This window comes from Bubalus kerabau, chromosome 3 (genome assembly GCF_029407905.1).
Source record: "Bubalus kerabau isolate K-KA32 ecotype Philippines breed swamp buffalo chromosome 3, PCC_UOA_SB_1v2, whole genome shotgun sequence".
NCBI classification, from domain to species: domain Eukaryota; kingdom Metazoa; phylum Chordata; class Mammalia; order Artiodactyla; family Bovidae; genus Bubalus; species Bubalus kerabau.
In genome coordinates, this window is record NC_073626.1 from 90894627 (window position 1) to 90915819 (window position 21193).

The 21193-nt window shown below is 41.7% G+C and overlaps 1 protein-coding gene across 10 annotated transcripts in view; it reads right to left on the minus strand.

Annotated features, from left to right (window-relative positions):
• TANC1 (tetratricopeptide repeat, ankyrin repeat and coiled-coil containing 1) overlaps positions 1 to 21193 on the minus strand; it is a 253872-nt gene that overhangs the window by 129126 nt on the left and 103553 nt on the right. For all 10 annotated transcript variants that reach the window (XM_055572465.1, XM_055572473.1, XM_055572470.1 and 7 more), the window contains one exon: positions 12025 to 12225. In XM_055572465.1, the coding sequence (XP_055428440.1) occupies positions 12025 to 12225 (201 nt within the window). The remainder of the gene's footprint in view (positions 1 to 12024; positions 12226 to 21193) is intronic.

The window sequence follows — 21193 nt, forward strand, 5'->3', positions numbered from 1 at the left end:
TGTTACCCAGAAGAACTCTCAAAACTCAAAGAACTCTTAAAACTAGGCAATAAGAAAACTCAATTTTTAAAATGGAACAAATCTTAACAGATAACTCACCAGAAAAGATATATGGATGGCAGATAAACATACAAAACGATGTTTCACAACATATGTCATCAAGGAAACGCCAAATAAAACAGTAAGGCACCACCCAAAAGGTCAAAATCCAAAACACTAACAACACCAAATGCTAGCAAGTTCTGGAGCCACAAGAACTCTCATCCATTGCTTGTGGGAATACAAAATGGGTACAGCAACTTCAGAAGATAGTGGGTTTCTCATGAAACAAACATTCTTACCATACAACTCAGCAATCATGCTTCTTGGTATAACCTAAAGGACTTGAAAACTTATGTCCACACAAAACCCTGCGCAGAGATGTTTACAGCAATTTTATTCATAACTGCCAAAACCTCAAAGCAACTAAGATGTATGTACTTCAATAGATGAATGAATAAATCACCATGGTACAGTCCAGACAATGGAGATTTATTCAGCATTAAAAAGCTATCAAAACATGAAAAGACGTGAAGGAAACGAAAATGCCTATTACTAAATGAAAAAGCCAATCTGAAAAATCTGGATGAAAAGTTATGATCAATCTAGACAGCATATTAAAAAGCAGAGATATTACTTTGCCAACAAAGGTCCATCTAGTTAAAGCTATGGTTTTTCCATAGTCATGTATGGATGTGAGAGTTGGACTATCAAGAAAGCTGAGCACCAAAGAATTGATGCTTTTGAAATGTGGTGTTGGAGAAGACTCTTGAGAGTCCCTTGGACTGCAAGGAGATCCAACCAGCCCATCCTAAAGGAAGTCAATCCTGAATATTCATTGGAAGGATTGATACTGAAGCTGAATCTCCAATACTTTGGCCACCTGATGCAACGAACTGACTCATTGGAAAAGACCCTGCTGCTGGCAAAGACTGAAGGCAGGAGGAGAAGGGGAAGACAGAGGATGAGATGGTTAGATGGCATCACCAACTCAATGGACATAGGTTTGCGTAAACTCCAGGAGTTGGTGATGGACAGGGAACCCTGGTGTGCTACAGTCCATGGGGTTGCAAAGAGTCAGACACAACTGAGTGACTGAACTGAATCTGAAAAGGCTATACACTGTATAATTTCAACTACATGACATTCTGGGAAAGGCAAAACTATGGAAATAGTAAAAAATCAGGGATTTGAGACGGGATGGGGGAGGGAGGGACAACTAGGTAAAAAGCACAGAGGATTTTTAGGGCAGTGAAAATACTCTGTATGATACAACAATGATGGATACATGTCATTATACATTTGTCCAAACGAAGAATTGATGCTTTTGAACTGTGGTGCTGGAGAAGACTCTTGAACTGGAATCCCTTGGACTGCAAGGAGATCCAACCAGTCCATCCTAAAGGAGACCAGTCCTGGGTGTTCATTGGAAGGACTGATGCTGAGGCTGAAACTCCAATACTTTGGCCACCTGATACGAAGAGCTGACTCATTGGAAAAGACTCTGATGCTGGGAGGGATTGGGGGCAGGAGGAATAGAGGACGACAGAGGATGAGATGGCTGGATGGCATCACCGACTCAATGCACATGAGTCTGGGTGAGCTCCAGAGTTGGTGATGGACAGGGAGGCCTGGTGTGCTGCGATTTGGGGTCACAAAGAGTCGGACATGACTGAGCAACTGAACTGAACTGAAGAGAAAATCTAACACTGTAACGTAAACTTTGGACTCTGGGTGATAAAGATGAGTCAAAGCAGAAGCATCAGCCTTAACAGATGCACCCTCTAGTAGGTGATGCTGACGCCAGGGAGGCTATGAACATCTGGGACAGGGGTAAATGGGGAATCTCTGTACCTTCCATCCAGTTTTGAAGTGAATCGAAAACTCCTCTTATTAAACTCATTTTTTTTTTTAAAAGGTGGGCTCCTTCTGCTACTTAGGATCTCTGGCCAATAAAGGAGCCTTTGGTTGGTGACAGAAGTGACAAGAAAATCACATCTCCCTGGAAGAGTTTCCTAAATTTTATTTCTCAGAACCTGTGCTCAGAGAAGGGCTCCATTTGTAACTGTTAGCTAGTGACTCTAGATATCCCCCCAGAGCAAAACTTACTGGTTTCAACACTCCAAATAGTAAACAGGCCCAAATAGTAAAATTTTCCCAATGGTCCCGGTTTTCCTTTTGTAGGACACTCCAGCTCTTGCTGACTGCCCTTTTAGAGATCACCATCCTGTGTCCCCTTTCTCTTCTGAACTCCAGGATCTGTGCACCTTTATGCCTCTGCCTGGAACTCCAGCAGCCACTCCTGCTGACCCAACCACAGGCTTGCTTCACTACAAATCTGAGGACCCAGGCTGGAACGTCAGTGCTTCCTTCCTGTCGGTTTCAACCTCACACTAACATTCATTAATGTTAGATATGGGTGCAATAGCTTCTGTGATATCCGAGTTTCTCTGTGCATCAAAAATGACCAAAAAGAAGAGATTCCCACCACCACTGCCCCTGACTATTTTCTTGAGGTAAAAACCCTCATTTCAGAGCATGGCACCGGGTTTGTTCCAGCCGCCCTCTGACACTGCAGTACAGAGTGACTGGATAAAACCTCCAGTCATGATTAACTGAAGGTGGTAGGAAACACACAGCAAAGGAAAACAAAAACAAAAATGCCGGAAGCCTGAGAAAACAGAGTGTCGGGAGCACAGAAACGGAGGGATAAGAAGGCTGCTGACAACCCAACTTAAAGCATGCTCCTGACAGCAAAATCCTGAGAAAGGCAGGACCTTAATTAAGTAGTAGTTCTCTCAGATATGGGGAAAGGTATGTTCCCAGCTTTACAAATGTAAGGTACTATGACATTTAAATTGCTTATGTGTCCATTAGTATTTTCAGTCAATCACATGGAGCTTATGAAAGTAGACTACTTCAATTCATTTTAATAGGTACCTACCAGCACCCATCACCTGGGTGACTGTTTGAAGGAAGTGATTAGATGCTGTTTCCAAGGCTTCCAAGGGGAAACAAAGACCAGGAGTTCAAAAAATGTCAGAGCGGAGAAATGCCATCAAAGGTGGTGCAGAGAAAGGAGGAAGCACATTGCTAGCAGGTTTTTGGAAAGAAGTTTCTTCTTACATAGGGTAAAGGAGAGACATAAAGGAAGACTGGATGAAGCAACAGAGGTGAGCCACGGCTGGGCTCAACTTGAAAAGAGAAAGTTGCGACCTAGGATACAGGGAAAAGAGCAAGCAAAGGGGAAGTGGAACAGAAGGGCTGGTTTGGGCACAACAGTGGCTTGGACTCAAAATTCATTCAGTGGGAAACGAATTCACTTGTCAATAAATGGTGCTGGGGCAACTGGATATCCTTCATTATGTAACAAAATGAAGACGACCCCTACTTCACACCATTCACAAAAATCAGACTCAAAAAGGAGCCTAGACCCCAATATAAAAATCTTTGTGACCTTTGAGTAGGCAATAGTTTTCTGGATACGACATCAAGAGAGTAGTGGCAAAATAATAATTTAACTGGTCTACATTAAAATTTGAAACTTCTGTGCTTAGAACAATAGTATCAAGAGCACAAAATGGAAGAAAATATTTTCATATTGCATAATTTGTATTTAGAATATACAAAGAATTCTTAAAACTGAATAAAACTATAATAAGATACTAATTCACAGGTACTACAAAGTTATCTATCGTTTTGATTATAGCCAAGGTAATAGGTAGCAGATAGATAACATGAGTTACCAAGGATTTGGAGAAACTGGAAACCTTATACTATGGAACTAGGAATCCAAAATGCTGCAGTCATCTTGGAAAACAATTTGGCAGTACTTCAAAAGGTTAAACAGAGTTATTATATAATTTCAGCAATTTCACTCCCTCGTATGTACCCCTCAAAAAAACAAAAGACACATCCCCACAAAAAAGGATACACATGTTCGTAGCAGCATTATTCATAATAGCCAAAAAGTGGAAATAACTCAGACGTCCATCAACTAAAAAATGGACTAAAACATGCAGCATATGCATGCATATAAAAAAGCCAGTCACAAAAGAACATATATCGTAAAATCCCCCAAACAGGCAAATCCATAGAGGAAAAAAGCAGAGTGGTGTTTGCTTAGGGCTGTAGGGTGTGGGGCTGGAGGGGACTTGGAGAGGGAGGGATGTGGAGTAATTGCTAATGTAAATGGATTTTTTTTAAGGGAGATTAAAATGTTCTAAAATTAGATTGTGGCAACGGTTGCACAGCCCTGTGAAAATGCTAAAAAAACACTGAACTATAAACTTTAGCTATTCGAGGTTTTTTGTTTTTCCATACAAATTGTGAAATTATTTGTTCTAGCTCTGTGAAGAATGCTGTTGGTAGCTTGATAGGGATTGCATTGAATCTATAGATTGCTTTGGGTAGTATACTCATTTTCACTACATTGATTCTTCCAATCCATGAACATGGTATATTTCTCCATCTGTTAGTGTCCTCTTTGATTTCTTTCACCAGTGTTTTATAGTTTTCTATATATAGGTCTTTAGTTTCTTTAGGTAGATATATTCCCAAGTATTTTATTCTTTCCGTTGCAATGGTGAATGGAATTGTTTCCTTAATTTCTCTTTCTGTTTTCTCATTATTAGTGTATAGGAATGCAAGGGATTTCTGTGTGTTGATTTTATATCCTGCAACTTTACTATAGTCATTGAGCAAAAGAGACACTGATGTATAGAACAGTCTTATGGACTCTGTGGGAGAGGGAGAGGGTGGGAAGATTTGGGAGAATGGCATTGAAACATGTAAAATATCATGTATGAAATGAGTTGCCAGTCCAGGTTCGATGCACGATACTGGATGCTTGGGGCTGGTGCACTGGGACGACCCAGAGGGATGGAATGGGGAGGGAGGAGGGAGGAGGGTTCAGGATGGGGAACACATGTAAACCTGTGGCGGATTCATTTTGATATTTGGCAAATCTAATACAGTTATGTAAAGTTTAAAAATAAAATAAAATTAAAAAAAAATAAATAAATAAAAGAAAAAAAAAAAAAGAAAAAAAAAAAAAAAATAAAATAAAAAAAAAAAAAAAAAAAAAAATAAAGGACATTAACCAATTATACCTAAAAAAAAAAAAAAAAAAAAAAAAAAAAAAAAAAAAAAAAAAAAAATAAACTTTAGATGGATGAATTATACAATATGCAAAGCATCCCAATAAAGTTTTTTTTTTTTTAAATGCAATGGGATAGATTATAATGGAAAAATATGTAAATTTGAATTGAGAAAACAAAAAAATTTTGTGAATCATAAAACACTGTAAACCTAATTAAATGGAAAACCATGAACTGGGAACATTTTTGAATTATATACATGACTGATGGCCTTAAAACAAACAACAAAAAGTTATGATAATTCAGTAAGAACTGTATTGCCCTAGTAGAACAGAAGACAGATACCACAAGAATCCTCAAAGAAAAAAGTACAAATGACCAATAAGTATATAATAATCCATTCTTAACATTAATACAAGAAGTTTCACCTAGTAGTCACACTTTTATAGTCTATCCAATGAAAATATCAGAGATACCTTTAAATATTAATGAACAAGAATGTTCTTCCACTGTTGTTTATTAGGAAACTGGGATTGTCTTACACATACGAAGCTGGGGGAGTGGGCAAATACATCACTATCGTTTATTTACTATAGAAAACAAGGCAGGAAAGACATTCGACCAATTTTCAGAAGTGGTTGTCTTTCTAGGGGTGGGGTGGGAGTACCGAAACTTATTGTATCTTTATATTCTATATTTTTGTAATGAATTTTCATCCACAACTATTCTTTCCAAAATTCAGAAAATAAACAAGTTATTCCTGTATTTACCTTCTTTGAAAAGGAATTTTATAAGATGATCATGTATTCTTTACCAGTGTTTCTCACACTTTGCTACATATTAGAACCACCTGGGAAGATATTTTAAAATCCTAATACCTCATAGGCATTAAATCAGAATTTCTGAAAGCAGGACTCAGTCAGCGTTCTTCTTTAAAATCCCTGGCTATGATCAAGTTGTACAGCCAGATTGTGTATAGGTGGACCAGGACTCACGGGCAGGAGAATAAGCAACACTCAAAGGTCCTTAAGTTCACAGTGGAACAAACCAAACACACACAGGTCCGTGTGTGAGCACAGAACAAAGTTTGTGTGTGTCCTAGTCAGGCTACATGCAGCGGTAAGACATAGGCAGGCCGCCCGCTCCTTGGAGGAAGTGATCATAAAACGAGCCTGCAGGAGGAAACAGAGTGCTGTCCAGTTAACTGCAGCAGGAGGGAACATCGTGCTGTGCGTCAGAGCCCCGACTGTGACCTGACCACTCAGACGTGCTGGCAGGGCTTAGACTAGCCGGTTCTGCGTGCAGACTGTGTTATTCCCTGTGCCGCCCTCCACCTCCCTGGGAAGGGGCCTCTCAGATGCACGTGTGCACAACCTCCAGCCTGCCGCCTCCCCCGTGCCTGCCACCAGAGCTCAGAGCCACGTCATCTGCAGCTCATGTGTCAACAAGGCGCAGACAGAACAATGCAGACTGGCACCAGCATGGGAGAATATGCTGGGGTGGGAGCTGGACTGAGGCCAACCTCTACCAACAACTCGCACACTGGGTAAGTTCCCTACAGAAGAGCCTCTGCGTCTGTATCTGCAAAGAGGCCTGACTAGTCGTGCCTTGCCAACCCTCACCTGCCTGCCATCCCTCATGATTCACGCACACCACAGAGAGCATGACTGTCGATAAACCTGGAAGCCAGTAGAGTGTTAGCTCTGACTATGACCTTGATCTGACTCAGCTGTGATAATTCCTCTGTCACAGTACCATAGAAAGAAAGAAAATGGAAATTGAGAAGTACAGACACAAGGGAAGTTCAAAAGAGGAGGGTTACAGAATGACTCCTCTCAGCCTCCTCTTGCTAATTAGTGGTCCGCAGCAGGGCCTGACAAAGCAATGAGTACCACCACCCACTCAAGACCGTTTTCAGAAGATGCTGACTTCAGAAGGAGGCCTCTCAAAGAATGCTAGAGGCAATGTGAAGTCAATGCAGCGTTTTGTAAAGTGACGGGGCAGTATGGACCAAGAAGTTTTAAAAATGCAGTCCATTTAGTTCAATACTTTCACTTCTGGGAACCTGTCGCTCTTGAGAAATCAGATGTACATAAAAATTACTTAACAAAAATATTCACACTGGAAGTTCTGGAGACCGGATGCACAACACTGTCAGTGTATGTCCAACTTGTACACTTAAAAATGGTTAAGATGGGAACCTGTAATATGTATTTTATCACAATTAAAGATCTATAGGCATTTAATAGCAAAAACAAAATAAAACATCCTGACTCGATTTTTTTAAAAAAACTTAAAAATAATATAAATATCTAACAGTAAGAAATTAGTTAAAAATCAATTATAGAATATTGAAACAACGAACATCAAATATCAAGTTCTTCAGGCACACTGGAACACGCTCATGATATAACATTCAGGAAAATGACAGAGCACATGTGGTACTGGGTTTAGGAAGAAGTAATTAAAAAAAACTAGAAAATCAAAACCCTAAGAATGATCCTGTCTCTCCACTGGGATTTCCAAATTTTCTACAATAAACACTCCAGCGGGGAGAGAGAAGGAGGGCCTTGGTAGACATTAACTCATGGTCCAAGAATCAAAGGGCAGAATGACTTCCACTTTACAGCCCGTCAGCTTTGAGGTTTTCCCTTAAAGAAACAGACAGCCTGAGGGGTTTTCAGAACTGCTACATCAGCTCTGTCGACTGAGACAGAACCGGGACTGGAGACAGCAGAGGTGCACGTGCAGCAGCACCCCCATATGTTCCAGGACCCCCAGTGGATGCCAGAAATCACAGAGCGTACTGAACCCTATATACACTGTGTTTTTTCCTATGCACACATATCTACGATAAAGTTTAATTTATAAATTAGGCAAAATACAAGATTAATGACAACAAATAGAATGAGGTCTCTCTCAAAGTCTTTTATTGTACAAATTTAATGCGTTTCCCCTCTTACCTAAAACACTCATCCCATGCTGTGGTTGTAACTTGTGCAGTTTGATGTGTGGGAGCAAAACTAGCACAAGTTTTTTTCCTTCCTGACAATTTCACGTATAGAAAATTCGTTCTTACTGTAGATCTTAGCTACTTCAGCAAATGATTTTTTTTCTTCTCTTATTAAGTCGAGAACCTTTGCACTTAAAAGGAAACTGCACAGCTTCTCTGCAGCATGTCTGAACAGTCAGCATCACTACTCTTGAGCTCCGGGTCCATTATTAAGTAAAATAAGGGCTGCTTGAACCCAAGTACTGCAGTATCAAAACAGCAGATCTGATGACCAAGGGGACTATGCGGTGACTAATGGGCGGGACACAGAACAGAGAGTCGATTCACGTCCCCGGCAGGACAGAGCACGATTTCATGATGTGGTGGTGCACAATTAAAATTATGAATTGTTTACTTCTGGAATTTTCCATTTAATATTTTTGGACACCAACTGACCAGAAATAACTGAAACCACAGAAAAAGAAGCCACAAATAAGGGGCAATGACTATAATCAGCACTACCCAGTCTCCCCATATATGTGAGGATTAGAAAAGCAGTATCACCCACTTTTCACGATCCGCTGTTTCACCCCATTTACAGTAGCTTAAAAGGTCCCTCCCTGCCTCCTTCTGACTATTTATTCATAATGGGCCCAAAGTGATCCGGGAAAATGTAATCCAAATATAAAGTGACAAAAGATATTACTAATAAACAATTCACAGGAAACGGGCTTTGCTTTTCTCTGAGAGACAAAAGGATGCATTACAAATATTAATGAATTCTTAATCCAAAAAGGCTTGCAACACCACAGAACTACTTTAATGGATACTGATCCTTGTTTTCATCACCAGAAAATTTACTTCTCATTTAGCAAAAATAAAAACTTTTAAATAGTACTCGGGAAACTGAATCTTCCAACTAGCAGTGAAAAAATATAAATACTGTACAGCAACATGACAGAACAGTAAATAAAAATAACTAGCAATAGAATTGGGACATAAACTCAACCACATCAAGTGCAGGGTCCCATTACTTCAAAGTTAATGACATTTTCTCAGGTCCAGGGTTTTCATGACCTAGAAGCTGATCACCAAATGTACTCGTATACACACCTTCATTATTGATACAGGCTGTGTGGAGTGCCTGTGACAGGAGTTTCTAGTATTTGAGTTTTGCTAGGATAATAGTTTCAGTCCAGTAGTTTCTTGATTAGCATCAATTAGTGAAGCTTTTCTGTCTAAACAAGTAAAACAAGTTTGGTTTTTGGTTGGGTATTTTTTGTTTTGGTTTTGCCTTAAACAGAAGAAAGAGAAGGGCAGCTAATCTTACAAATGAGAAGTCATGGAGGTAAGTTCAGAGCTGGGTCTGAAAGATTATGTGCTCTTGAAGCACAGCTGGGAAGGGAAAACAGAGGGGACAGAGTAGGTGGCGGGGGGCGGTTCTCTACCTATGGGCTCTGCTCACACACTGTACTTACTGTATCATTAGCAACAACAGTGCTAACTTTTCAAATAGATGGCTATTTTTAAAATCCAGTGCACGTTCACAACCATATGTCAACTATTTTTATAGTCAGGTAGAACATTAGGGTTCTGGATAATTTTCCAACAATATGGTTTAAACAGAAGTTTGTGTGTGTGTTTAACACTGGAAAAATGTTGTTTACTGTCTGATGTATTCTGAGTCACTGCCACTTTTAAGCAAGCATCTCTGCCCTTGACTTTCCTTTTTGAATTAAAATTACCAAGATAATGAAACCAAATGACCACTGTGAGACATAAGTTTGCTGTTCACATTTAGGTAATCATCAAACACCGCCCCACCAGAGAAGAATGCACTTAGTGTTTTTAATTATCATTTGAACCAAAAGCATCTAATATGGAGACTATTTCCTTCATTCCATTAAAAGGTTGAATTTTGCAGAATCAGTTATTCCCTTCCATTTGTAAGGCCTTGCAGAGAACATATTAGCATAAATGAATTTATTCCTATAGAGAAAAAACAAACTTTGAGATATTTTCTCAAAGCAAAAGACAGCTAATTTGGTCGGGACACAGGAGACAAAGTCTTGTCAGGGATTTCTCTGCAGGTTTGCCTGTAGCCTCAGTGAGACCCTTCTGGGTCTGACCGTTCTTTCTGGGTCTGACCATTCTTGCCACACTGCCCAAGCTTGTCATGCCATTCATTGTTACCTGATATCCCACGAAAATGCCACAAGGTAAGTAAACAGTAATTGTGAAATGATGAATGTGTTCGCTAACCTTGTTGTGGTAATATTTTGTAATATATATATCAAATCACTACATTATATACCTTAAACTTACAATGTTATGGGTCAATTATATTTCAAAAAAGCTGGGAAAACAAATTTTTAAGTCCCATTAAAACTAACCTTGATTTTTTAATCAATAATAATATTTATGAAATATAGTATGCCCCAGTTTCTCAGGTGTTCACCAATCTTGGGGCTCAAGAGGCATCAATTCATTTGCAGCAGCACAGACTACAGGAGGGAAACCTCTAGAACCTGGCTTCTAGAGATGAGGTACACTTGGAGAAGACATCATGCCTGCCTTCAATCATCAGACATAAGAAGCATACATATACTAATTCAAGGAAAAAGGACAAATGATGAAGCTAATAAGAATAAAGGCAAAATGCTGTGTACAATTTGTAAAAAGCAGTAATTCCAATGGGGTAACTGGCAAAAGGGACAGTGTAGGAACTGGGATTTGAAACAAGCAAAGAAATCTGACAAAGAGATACAGCAGCAGGGGGAGGGCAAAGAGAAGCAAGAAAGGACATTCCAGGAATTTCCCCAAATACTGATAAACAGGTCAAATTCCTTGGCACAGGAAATCACTTCATACCAAAAGGTTTCCAAGTTCCAGCTAATGACTGGATTGTAAACAATGTTGTCCAAAATAAGAAAGTTCTATAACAACAAAAGGTTTTTGGACAATCACCAACTCACAGCACCAATGCTAACATTCAGAGCTTAACATTTACCTTAATTTTACACCCCCCTTCAAACTGCAAATAACCACTACATGATTTAGAAATAATGTATATAACATATTGAGGAAATTAGAAAAACAGATGCCAACTTCACAGTCCCAGGGCATATCAACTCCAAACATGTCTATTGTGTAAATGTAAATTATTCTTACACTGCCATCTGATCAATAAGGCCCCAGTTTATCTTGCCCTCAGTAAACAAATACTCAGAAAACCCAAAAGAAGATCAAAGAACTTCTGTAACTCCAGGTATCAGCATTTTGGCAAGGCTTTCCTCACATCTGATTAAAGTTAGGTAACATTTGGGTTTTTACTGGTAAAGGAAAATGCAAAAAGTTAGTAATAAAAAGTGAAGCCAAAATACTTCAAATCATCTATGAGTGCCTTGTCCTACCACTTCAAAGTCTGAATTTTCACCCACAATTAAATTTTATAGCTGTTCAAATGCTGTATGATGTAATCAAGGAAAATACATGAGTATATAATGCTAAGCAGTAATAAACAGACTGTTGTCAGATTACACTTGCCAAAATCCATAACCTTGTAAACATACCACAGCAAGTTTAGATTACAGCGTTTCTCTAATTTGTGAACAAGAAAACAAAACTGTTGGTTAATGTTAATATTGATAACATGAATCTTTGTAAAAGTCTAGTCTGGGCAATCAATATGGTTCATAGATAGGTTCAACTAAAGAAATCAATCTATCCAAATCATTTTTTTTTTTTTTTTTAAAAAAAGATCTCCTTCCAGAAGTTACCATAACAAAGAATAAAAACGTTCTGCTGGAAGATTTCTTGTAGGCACTAGCTTTGCCTAATTCCAACACACTCACTACTTATATAACCAAGAAGCCAGGTAGGGGACTCGTTTACCTGGGGACTTTTTGGTTGACCTTGACGGCACAGAGTGAGACTGTCGGGGCAGCAGAGGTGATGAAGGCAGAGACATGGAGACGCCTTTAGCCAAGCTCACCCTGTAGGCATCCTCTGCCGCTGGAAGGCTGCTCACAGAAAACTCACCGCCATGGCCAGGGGGCAGGACTGGAGGGGAAGTCTCTGGACCATAGTCACCTCCTGGAGTGAAGACAGAAAACCTTAGGTTAAGCCACAGATGTGAGTTTAATTCCTAAGAACTACATTCTTAGAATTCCCATATGCCATATGTGTGTGTTGAGTTTTTTTTTTTATATATATATATTTTTTTAAGGAGTCTCCTCTCATCCCATCCACTTCGCACTCCCCAGGGCAGAGTCCACCATCCTACATCTTAACCAGCGCAAACCCTTAGTCATGAAACTGGAACCGTGGCTCATTGATGAAACAGGTTCTCCTCAATATTCAGCCCCTTAATGAACTTAAGGATAGACAAGCTTACTCTGAAGAAATTAAACATTTTAAGGCACATATATTTTTAAAAACGCAGAGAATGCAATTAAAAAGAGAACACAGGGAAGGGAATATGTCGGCAGAACCAGAACCTCTGAACAAAATACAGCCAGTCCTCAAGGATGCAGATGTTATGCTTTCCTCCTCGACCCCAGGCATATCCAGAGAAGCAACTGAGATGGTGCAAGAAGAAGAGATAAATTATTTTCCTGATGATTAAAAGAGCATCTTCAAGCTTTGAATTATATACAGCAAAACTGGAAAGGTACAGAAAGTTTTCCACAAGCTAACTTGTCTCTCTGACAGAAGTTATCCAACTGGTCCTTACCATGCCTTCCTGACTCCAAAAACCAAAGCCTGGATTTGAACTTACACCATTTATTTAGCCAGGAGGGAACTCAATTCTTGCAGATCTTTACACACAACACCCAAAAAGGATGCGATGCTAACTTTCAAGTCCCCAAAGGCTTCACTGTACTTGTGTTTCACATTAGGAGGCATGATGAAGCAGAGTTACTCCCCCCACAGACCAGGAGGGAGCAGGGAGGGGAAGAGTTGAAAAAGGGCAAACACGCTCAAGCACTGCTTTCAAAGGCATCTCAAAACCAGCAGGGCTGTGAACAGAAAAGCCACAGGTTCCACCAGGCGTAAGTTGGCACCATCAGAAAGTAATTTCAGTCTCAGCTGGGCTAGCTATGCTTGAAAGGGTTTTAATAAAGTTGGGGAACTAAATATCCAAACGACCTATATTTGAAGAAATGACAAGAGTGACCAGGAGACTCTCACAAGAATTTTCAAAAACAAGAACATTACGCAAACATGTAAGACAAATAACATTCTTGTCCATGAGGAAGGTAGGCATGCAGGCTGGAGTTAATGGAGATCCTTACCTCCTAAGTCCCAATGAAGGCCAATACCCCCTCCTCTTACAAGCCCTGCCCACCCTGCTTCCGGAGTCTGCACTGTAAGATACCACCAGCACCAGTTCCCGTGACCCAGGAGCTAGTCTCACACCAACACAGACAATCAAGAAATCTTTCAAAACCACCTCCTTGACGTCTTAAGCCAGGGCATGAAGCTTCCCAGTTGCCTCCCCTTCAACAGTCTTGCGATGAAACAGATCTTAAGGCAGAACAGGAGATGTGCCATAACGCCAGCTCCCCCTGGGGCTCAAGGTTCATCATGCTGAGACTTGAAGGGACAGCTGTTTGCTCTGGTCCAACATCAGGCTTTCATGATCAGCCCCCCCACCACATTGGTCTCATCTTAGGAAAGCAAACAGGTGCTGTGCCTTCAAGAATGATACCTGGTCACCTGATTCCTGGTTTGGCCAGAAACCCCAGAAGACAGACAAGAACGTGCACAGCATGAAGGCCACAGACACCCCAGGGAGTTACATACATAGAATGTGGAGGGTCTTGAAGAGGCAACACTGGTTTTCCATGAGGTTTGAAGAGAGGTACCCTGCCCTGGGACTGTCCTTGCTCTGCCAAGACCACCAACCTGGATACTCAAACGGCTATGGGGTAGCCTTATGGGAGCAGGCACTGTCTCTTCCTACTCACACACAAGTATCTCTGACCGAAAACAAGCCCCAGATTTCAAGTCATCTCACGTGGATGAGGACACAAATGAGGGAGAAACGCATCTATTACAACACCACCAGAAACAAAGCCGTAAGCTGATTACCGAGAAAGCATTTATTTTCTTAAATACTTAGAATTCTTCAATGTGATACATGAAGAAATTGGAGATTGAGGGGTGAAAGAGAATTAAAGTGTTTCCTAATTACAAATTCTGTCCATAAACTTTGTTTATATCAAGCAAAGCAAATATTTTCATTAACTGCAAGTCTGGTGGGGATGGGTTTCCAAAGAAAGCCATAACCATGAGGACCTTCGGCCTTCTGAGCAGCTGTGCTCCAGTACTTTGATTTTATGTGGTCTGCAATAAAACAGGACTTAGCGATGGGGCTGGGGGAGGGAAGGTTTCTATTTCAAGTTTACTTTGACATCTCACCATAACATCAGTCCCAAACATGCTGTTCTGCTGGTTTGTTTTTAAGACACAATTAAAGATCCCTAACTTCCAGCTTCCTTTCATCACAAAAGCACAAAGCAGAGAAAGCAGCTTTATGTATGAACAGGAGGCACAAAGAAGTGGGTGATCCATTGGCTAAGAGGCTGGAGACAGCGTCTGGTGCTTTAACTGCATCAGACAAGGGGTTCAGGTCAAAGTCAGTCCAAGAGCATCACAAGGATGCCGACGCCAGTGCCAGAAAGAGAAAGTCTCTTAGGGGAATCCACAGGACTATACAATCCTGGTTCTAGGCAACATGACACCAGAAATTCTCCAGTTGATTTAACATTCCCCAGCAGATGTTTAAAGAGGTTTAAGAGGAATTAAAAACATTTCACCGCAACAACCAGCATGGCTGGCTGGCACGTTTCTTTTTAGCCTTGAAAAGATGTTTTTCTTTGAACTGTGACCTATTTTATTCCGTACCTCAATTAAGTGACAGGAAGCACACCTCAATCCCCCTTCCTGTTGCTGAAGCAGGAATGCCCAGGCCAGGTAGTTTGACGCATCCTCTCCAGGGTAGGAAAACCATATTATCAACCACCCGTGACTTACCAGCCCTCCTCCAGTTCCCCTGGCAGGTGTTTCCCATTTATTCACCATGGACACTCACATCCACCCCAACATGCTTTCACTTTCAGAGAACATCTAATCCAATCACATGAATTCACAGACAAGAAGCCAGGGCGTGGGGGTAAACCGTAAAAAGCAAGGTCAAGGCTCAGTTCAGTTCAGTTCAGTCGCTCAGTCGTGTCCGACTCTTTGTGACCCCATGAACTGCAGCACGCCAGGCCTCCCTGTCCATCACCAACTCCTGGAGTCCACCCAGACCCATGTCCATCAAGTCGGTGATGCCATCCAACCATCTCATCCTCTGTCATCCCCTTCTCCTCCTGCCCACAATCTTTCCCAGCATCAGGGTCTTTTCCAAAGAGTCAGCTCTTCGCATCAGGTGGCCAAAGGATTGGAGTTTCAGCTTCAAAATCAGTCCTTCCAATGACCATTCAGGACTGATCTTCTTTAGAATGGACTGGTTGGATCTCCTTGCAGTCCAAGGGACTCTCAAGAGTCTTCTCCAACACCACAGTTCAAAAGCATCAATTCTTCGGCACTCAGCTTTCTTCACAGTCCAACTCTCACATCCATACATGACCACAGGAAAAACCATAGCCTTGACTAGATGGACCTTTGTTGGTAAAGTCATGTCTCTGCTTTTGAATATGCTATCTAGGTTGGTCATAACTTTCCTTCCAAGGAGTAAGCGTCTTTTTCATGTCATGGCTGCAGTCACCATCTGCAGTGATTTTGGAGCCCAGAAAAATAAAGTCAGCCACTGTTTCCACTGTTTCCCCCTCTATTTGCCATGAAGTGATGGGACCGGATGCCATGATCTTCATTTTCTGAATGTTGAGCTTTAAGCCAACTTTTTCACTCTCCTCTTTCACTTTCATCAAGAGGCTCTTTAGTTCACTACTCTTCACTTTCTGCCATAAGGGTGGTGTCATCTGCGTATCTGAGGTTATTGATATTTCTCCCAGCAATCTTGATTCCTAGAACTCCCAAAGTGCCCCAAGTGCCCCCAAGTGGCTGTCTCATGGTCTAACATACTCACTACTCTACATATTTAAGAACTTAAACTTTAAAAAAAAGGAAGTACTCAAAATAGACATAGTTTTAAATGAGTTGATTCTATACAGGGTTAGCACATTTTTTGCAACAGAAGTTTAGGCTTTGTGAGTCACATACAGTCTCGGCCATTCATACACATACACATACACACACACACACACACACACACACACACACACACACAAACACACACACACACTTTTCTTATTTTAAAATCACCAACTCTGAGTTTCAAAAATAAAAGACCAGAAAGGGCATGAGTTTATAAGGTTCTTCCTGTTTGTAATACATAAAGCAAATATACATATATATATAGTAAATAAAAATATATATATATGGTTATAAGGTTCTTCCTGTTTGTAATACATAAAAGCAAATATACATATATATATGTATGTAGTAAATAAAAGCAAATACACATACATATATTCTTTCACACATGAAAACTAAATCCAAGTCAGAGTTTGCAAAGATAACAGAATTATCAAAGGGGATAAAGTCATCCAATAAGGCTTTCTTAATTGGCAGAAATAGCTTTTGATAATAGTTCTTTAATTTTTTTCCACTATTACAGACTGTGAAAAAGGATTTAAACTCATAATGGAAGAAAATGCAAACCTGGGAGATGATGAATGTTTAAAGGCGGCTGTGCAGCATGGCCATGTCCAGCACCAGAGATTAAAGTACATGGAGTGCAGGATTAGGGAAGGCTTTAAAAAAATGAGGGCAACAAAGCCAGGGAGATGAAAGTAAAAGTGCATTTCTGAAAAGAGAAGACCTGAGAAAGGCAAGGGTGAGCTTAGACATTCAGGTAAAGAGGTCTGCAGATGCAGGAAATCAGATTTCCATTTATTGTGCCATTGAAGTGGCAAGCTGGAGGAGGGGGGAATGGAAGCTTAGAATAGAAAACAGAAAAGATGTTCTGTTTATCCAGTTCCAGAAAACAGGACTGGTACAATACATTTAACTAGGGCATTAAATGTGTTAGGGCATCTTTTGTGCAGTTCCTGCCCAGGAGTGCACTCATGTTTCCTAACCATATCTTCCATCATAAGGCTTTATATCCATATAACTCATGTATATTTACAGAAACCTAGAAAATTGGAAAAGATTTCATCCCACAAGATCCAATATCATTTCCGGAACCTTGAGAAGGCACTCTCTGAAAGCTCTTTAAAGCATTTTACATCTTTTAGGATCTCCCAAGTATCGAGCCAGAGCTGACTGTTCATGTGCATCTTCAAAAAGAAAGATTAATGTATTCAAGAAAGCAATTTTCCAAAACATTCTTCACACAGTCATGACTAATTCTCAAACAATACCGCTAAAAGGCAACAAAGCCGCTCACCCCAGAGCACAGAAAAATCTGGTCAATAGGACAAGTTTATCCTATTGTCTTCAAAACTCCAGAGGGTTCTAAAGAGAGCTCAGTGAGGACTATCCTCACAGCTTTATTCTTAATACTCGAGGGTTACAGAACCAAATGTACTTTATCCAGAAACAGATGAGTAACAGACCAGTATTTCCTCTCAAATTGTCAAAATTTTCCCTTCAAAGCAGGCATGTCATCCTGCAAGGGAGTCTGAACTTTAAGAATACGTATATGACCTCAGAAACACTTCCACTCCCAAGCCCCAGGGGGGTGCGCTGTAACAGAATAAGTACTTTTTTAGATATACTATGTGTTAGGACAAGGTTTCAGGCTCTTTACATCATGTAACCACCTCAGGAAGCAGGTGCGGGCTGCCCTGGTGGCTCAGTGGTAAAGAATCCACCTGCAATGCAGGAGACCCAGGTTCAATCCCTGGGTCGGGAAGATTCCCTAGAGGAGGGCATGGCAACCCATTCCACTATGTTTGCCTGGAAAACCACACAGACAGAGGAGCCGGGTGTGCTACAGCCCATGGGGTTGCAAAAGAGCTGGACATGACTTGGAGACTAAACCGTCTCCAGCAGAAAGGAGCTGCTAGTGTTATGTCCATCCTTCAACCAGGAAACTGAGGCTTAGAAAGAATCAAGAATCTCGATCAAGGACACCATCAAATGGCAGAGTCAGGTCTGAAGCCAGGCAGTCCAATCCAGAGTCCATTCTCTTGGTCCTGTTCCCCTAAGAAAAAGGTATTGAGATAAGCCTTTCCACCGTGTGTTGTTTAGTATACTTAACAGGAAAAGCCAAAAATAGTCTATGTAGGTCTACACGCAGTGCCGGGCCACGGTGAGAAGAAATCCGTCCCTTCATCTATTTTCACTCTTCATGCTGGCTGTTTAATTAGCTCCAGCACTCCTGGAACACTCCATTTGGGAGGCGCCCAGGCCCAGGCATCATTAATTTCCTTTCAGTCACACCTTATGCTGTCACCGTACAGGCAAAGTGGATCCTAGAGAGATGTTTAGTCATCACGCACCCTAAATAGTTTCTTTTCATTTCACTCCGTACTGTAAATGCATTAAATCTTGTAGCCTTTGGGCCTGCAGTCTCTGCCCAGGATGGAGGCACTGACTGCCATTCCCACCACACAGGACACAGAATCCTGCCACTCTGCCAGGCCGGGTGATGAAGGGGGCAGTGGGGCGGTTGTGGCCAAAAGCAGTCTGGGTTCTGGGTTCATCTTAAATCTGCATGGATACATTATTCTACATCTCCAGCATTCCCCACAGGGCCTGTCTAAAACTGCACACTTGGATTCTGAGATTTGCCAGGCCCACTGCACACAACTGGAGCAGCAGTTCCCAGCTCTCCTCGCTGCCTCACAGAGGGGAGCCCAGGCCCTCAAGAGGCGGCCACGGTGAGCGGCCAGGGGTACAGCGCACGCCGGCAAGCAAAAGCCCCTGACGTGATTCTCAGGTATACACAGGGACAACCATCGAAGCCTGAGACCACAAGAAAGGAGACAGAAAGGTCTGAACAGTTTGTGCTCCTGTTACAAGACGGTGGGGCGTGGGGAGAATTGAAGAGGAAAACAAACTCAAGGGAGTATTCCATCATGCGGATAATTAAATAAAGGTTCCCATTATTCACAATGTGTATCCTTCAGTGTGTGTGTATGTGTGTGTGTGTGTATATACACATATACACATACCTGTGTGCACACATACATGTGCATGCACACAATGTATGTTTACATAGATATACACGTGTATATAATGTAAACATACATACTTGTACACGCATGGAAGGTCTCTAAGAAGGACCCACAGGAACCAAGTGCAGTGGATGCTCTGGGAACAGGACTGCCCGGCTGGGAGCCCGGATGGGAGGTAAATACACTTTTAACTGGTTTATATTTTTTTTCTATGTGCATATGCTTCCTCTAAGTATTTTAAATTTGCATCCTTAGGATCGAGACAGGGGTGGATATGAAGATCTTAAGTCTAACGGGGCCACGCACCACAGCTTAACTTGGCAAGTGGGAGAGATGAAGTTTCGTCCCATAAAGACTGTTCAAAGTGACAGTGTATGTGCTTGACAGGTCAGAGGTGGATACAGGACAGCAGAGTAAGGACAGCCCTATGCCCTGCCCCAAAGGGAGTCGGATTCTTGGCAGCTCCCATCATGTAGCACATGTCTCCTCTCTCCTCTTCCTCCACCCTGGCTACTCCATGTCCTTGTCATCTCTGCTGCTGGGGGTGGAGTGTGGGCATGCTCGTGGATGCAGCTCACAGGATAATCCAAAGCCCTAGGGAAACACTGGTCTTCCCAGGTGGCTCAGTGGTAAAGAACCTGCCTGCAAATGCAAGAACCGCAGGTTTGACCCCTGGTCCGGGATGATCCCCTGGAGAAGGAAACAGCAATCCACTCCAGTATTCTTGCCTGGAGAATCCCATGAACAGAGGAGCCTGGCGGGCTACAGTCCATGGGGTTGCAAAGAGAAATGACTGAGTGACTGAATAACAACAACAGGGAAACATGAGGTCTGCCAGGGATAAGGCAGGATGAGGGGAAGGAAGACTTGGGGGTCTGTTAGATGGAGGGTAGGGGAATAAGCAGAGGCTAAAACAGGAAAGGAATGAGGCAGGACAGGACCAAAGAAAACAGAGGTAAAAGGAAGAGGGAGCAGCCCATAGCGGAATTGGGTGGAGGCAGGAAAAGCACGAATTCCTTCTCCAGGGATCTTCCCAACCCAGGGATCAAACCTGGGTCTCCTGCATTGCAGGCAGATTTTTTACGACTGAGCCACCACGGAAGCCCTAATCTAGTATGACCTCAATCTAATTTGATTGCTTTGGACTGCAAGGAGATCCAACCAGTCCACTCTGAAGGAGATCAGCCCTGGGATTTCTTTGGAAGGAATGATGCTAAAGCTGAAACTCCAGTGCTTTGGCCACCTCATGCGAAGAGTTGACTCACTGGAAAAGACTCTGATGCTGGGAGGGATTGGGGGCAGGAGAAGGGGACGACAGAGGATGAGATGGCTGGATGGCATCACTGACTCGATGGACGTGAGTCTGAGTGGACTCCGGGAGTTGGTGATGGACAGGGAGGCCTGGTGTGCTGCGATTCATGGGGTCGCAAAGAGTCAGACATGACTGAGCGACTGAACTGAACTGAACTGACAAAGACCCTACTTCCAAATAAGGCCACTTTCACAGCTATCAAGTTTAGGACTTCAACATTTGCTTTTCAAAGGGACACAATTTCAATTCTCTTCTCCAATACCAAGAGCAAATAAGCCAAAAAAGTAGTATCTTTTAATCCTGAGGGAGCACAGAGCATGACCAAACCTCATAAAGCCAAACCAAATTTTCTATTAAGTGTAGTATCAACCAAACAAATTCTCAGATATCTGTCAAAGGCTCAGAAAACGCACAGCCCATTTATCCTTTTTTAGGAAGAAGTAACTTAAAAATCAAAATCAACTACTCAACAGTGGGGATATTATGACTGGCAGGAGAAAAGCAATAAACTATAACTCAAGCCCAACCTTCAAACACTTCACTCAACTATCCC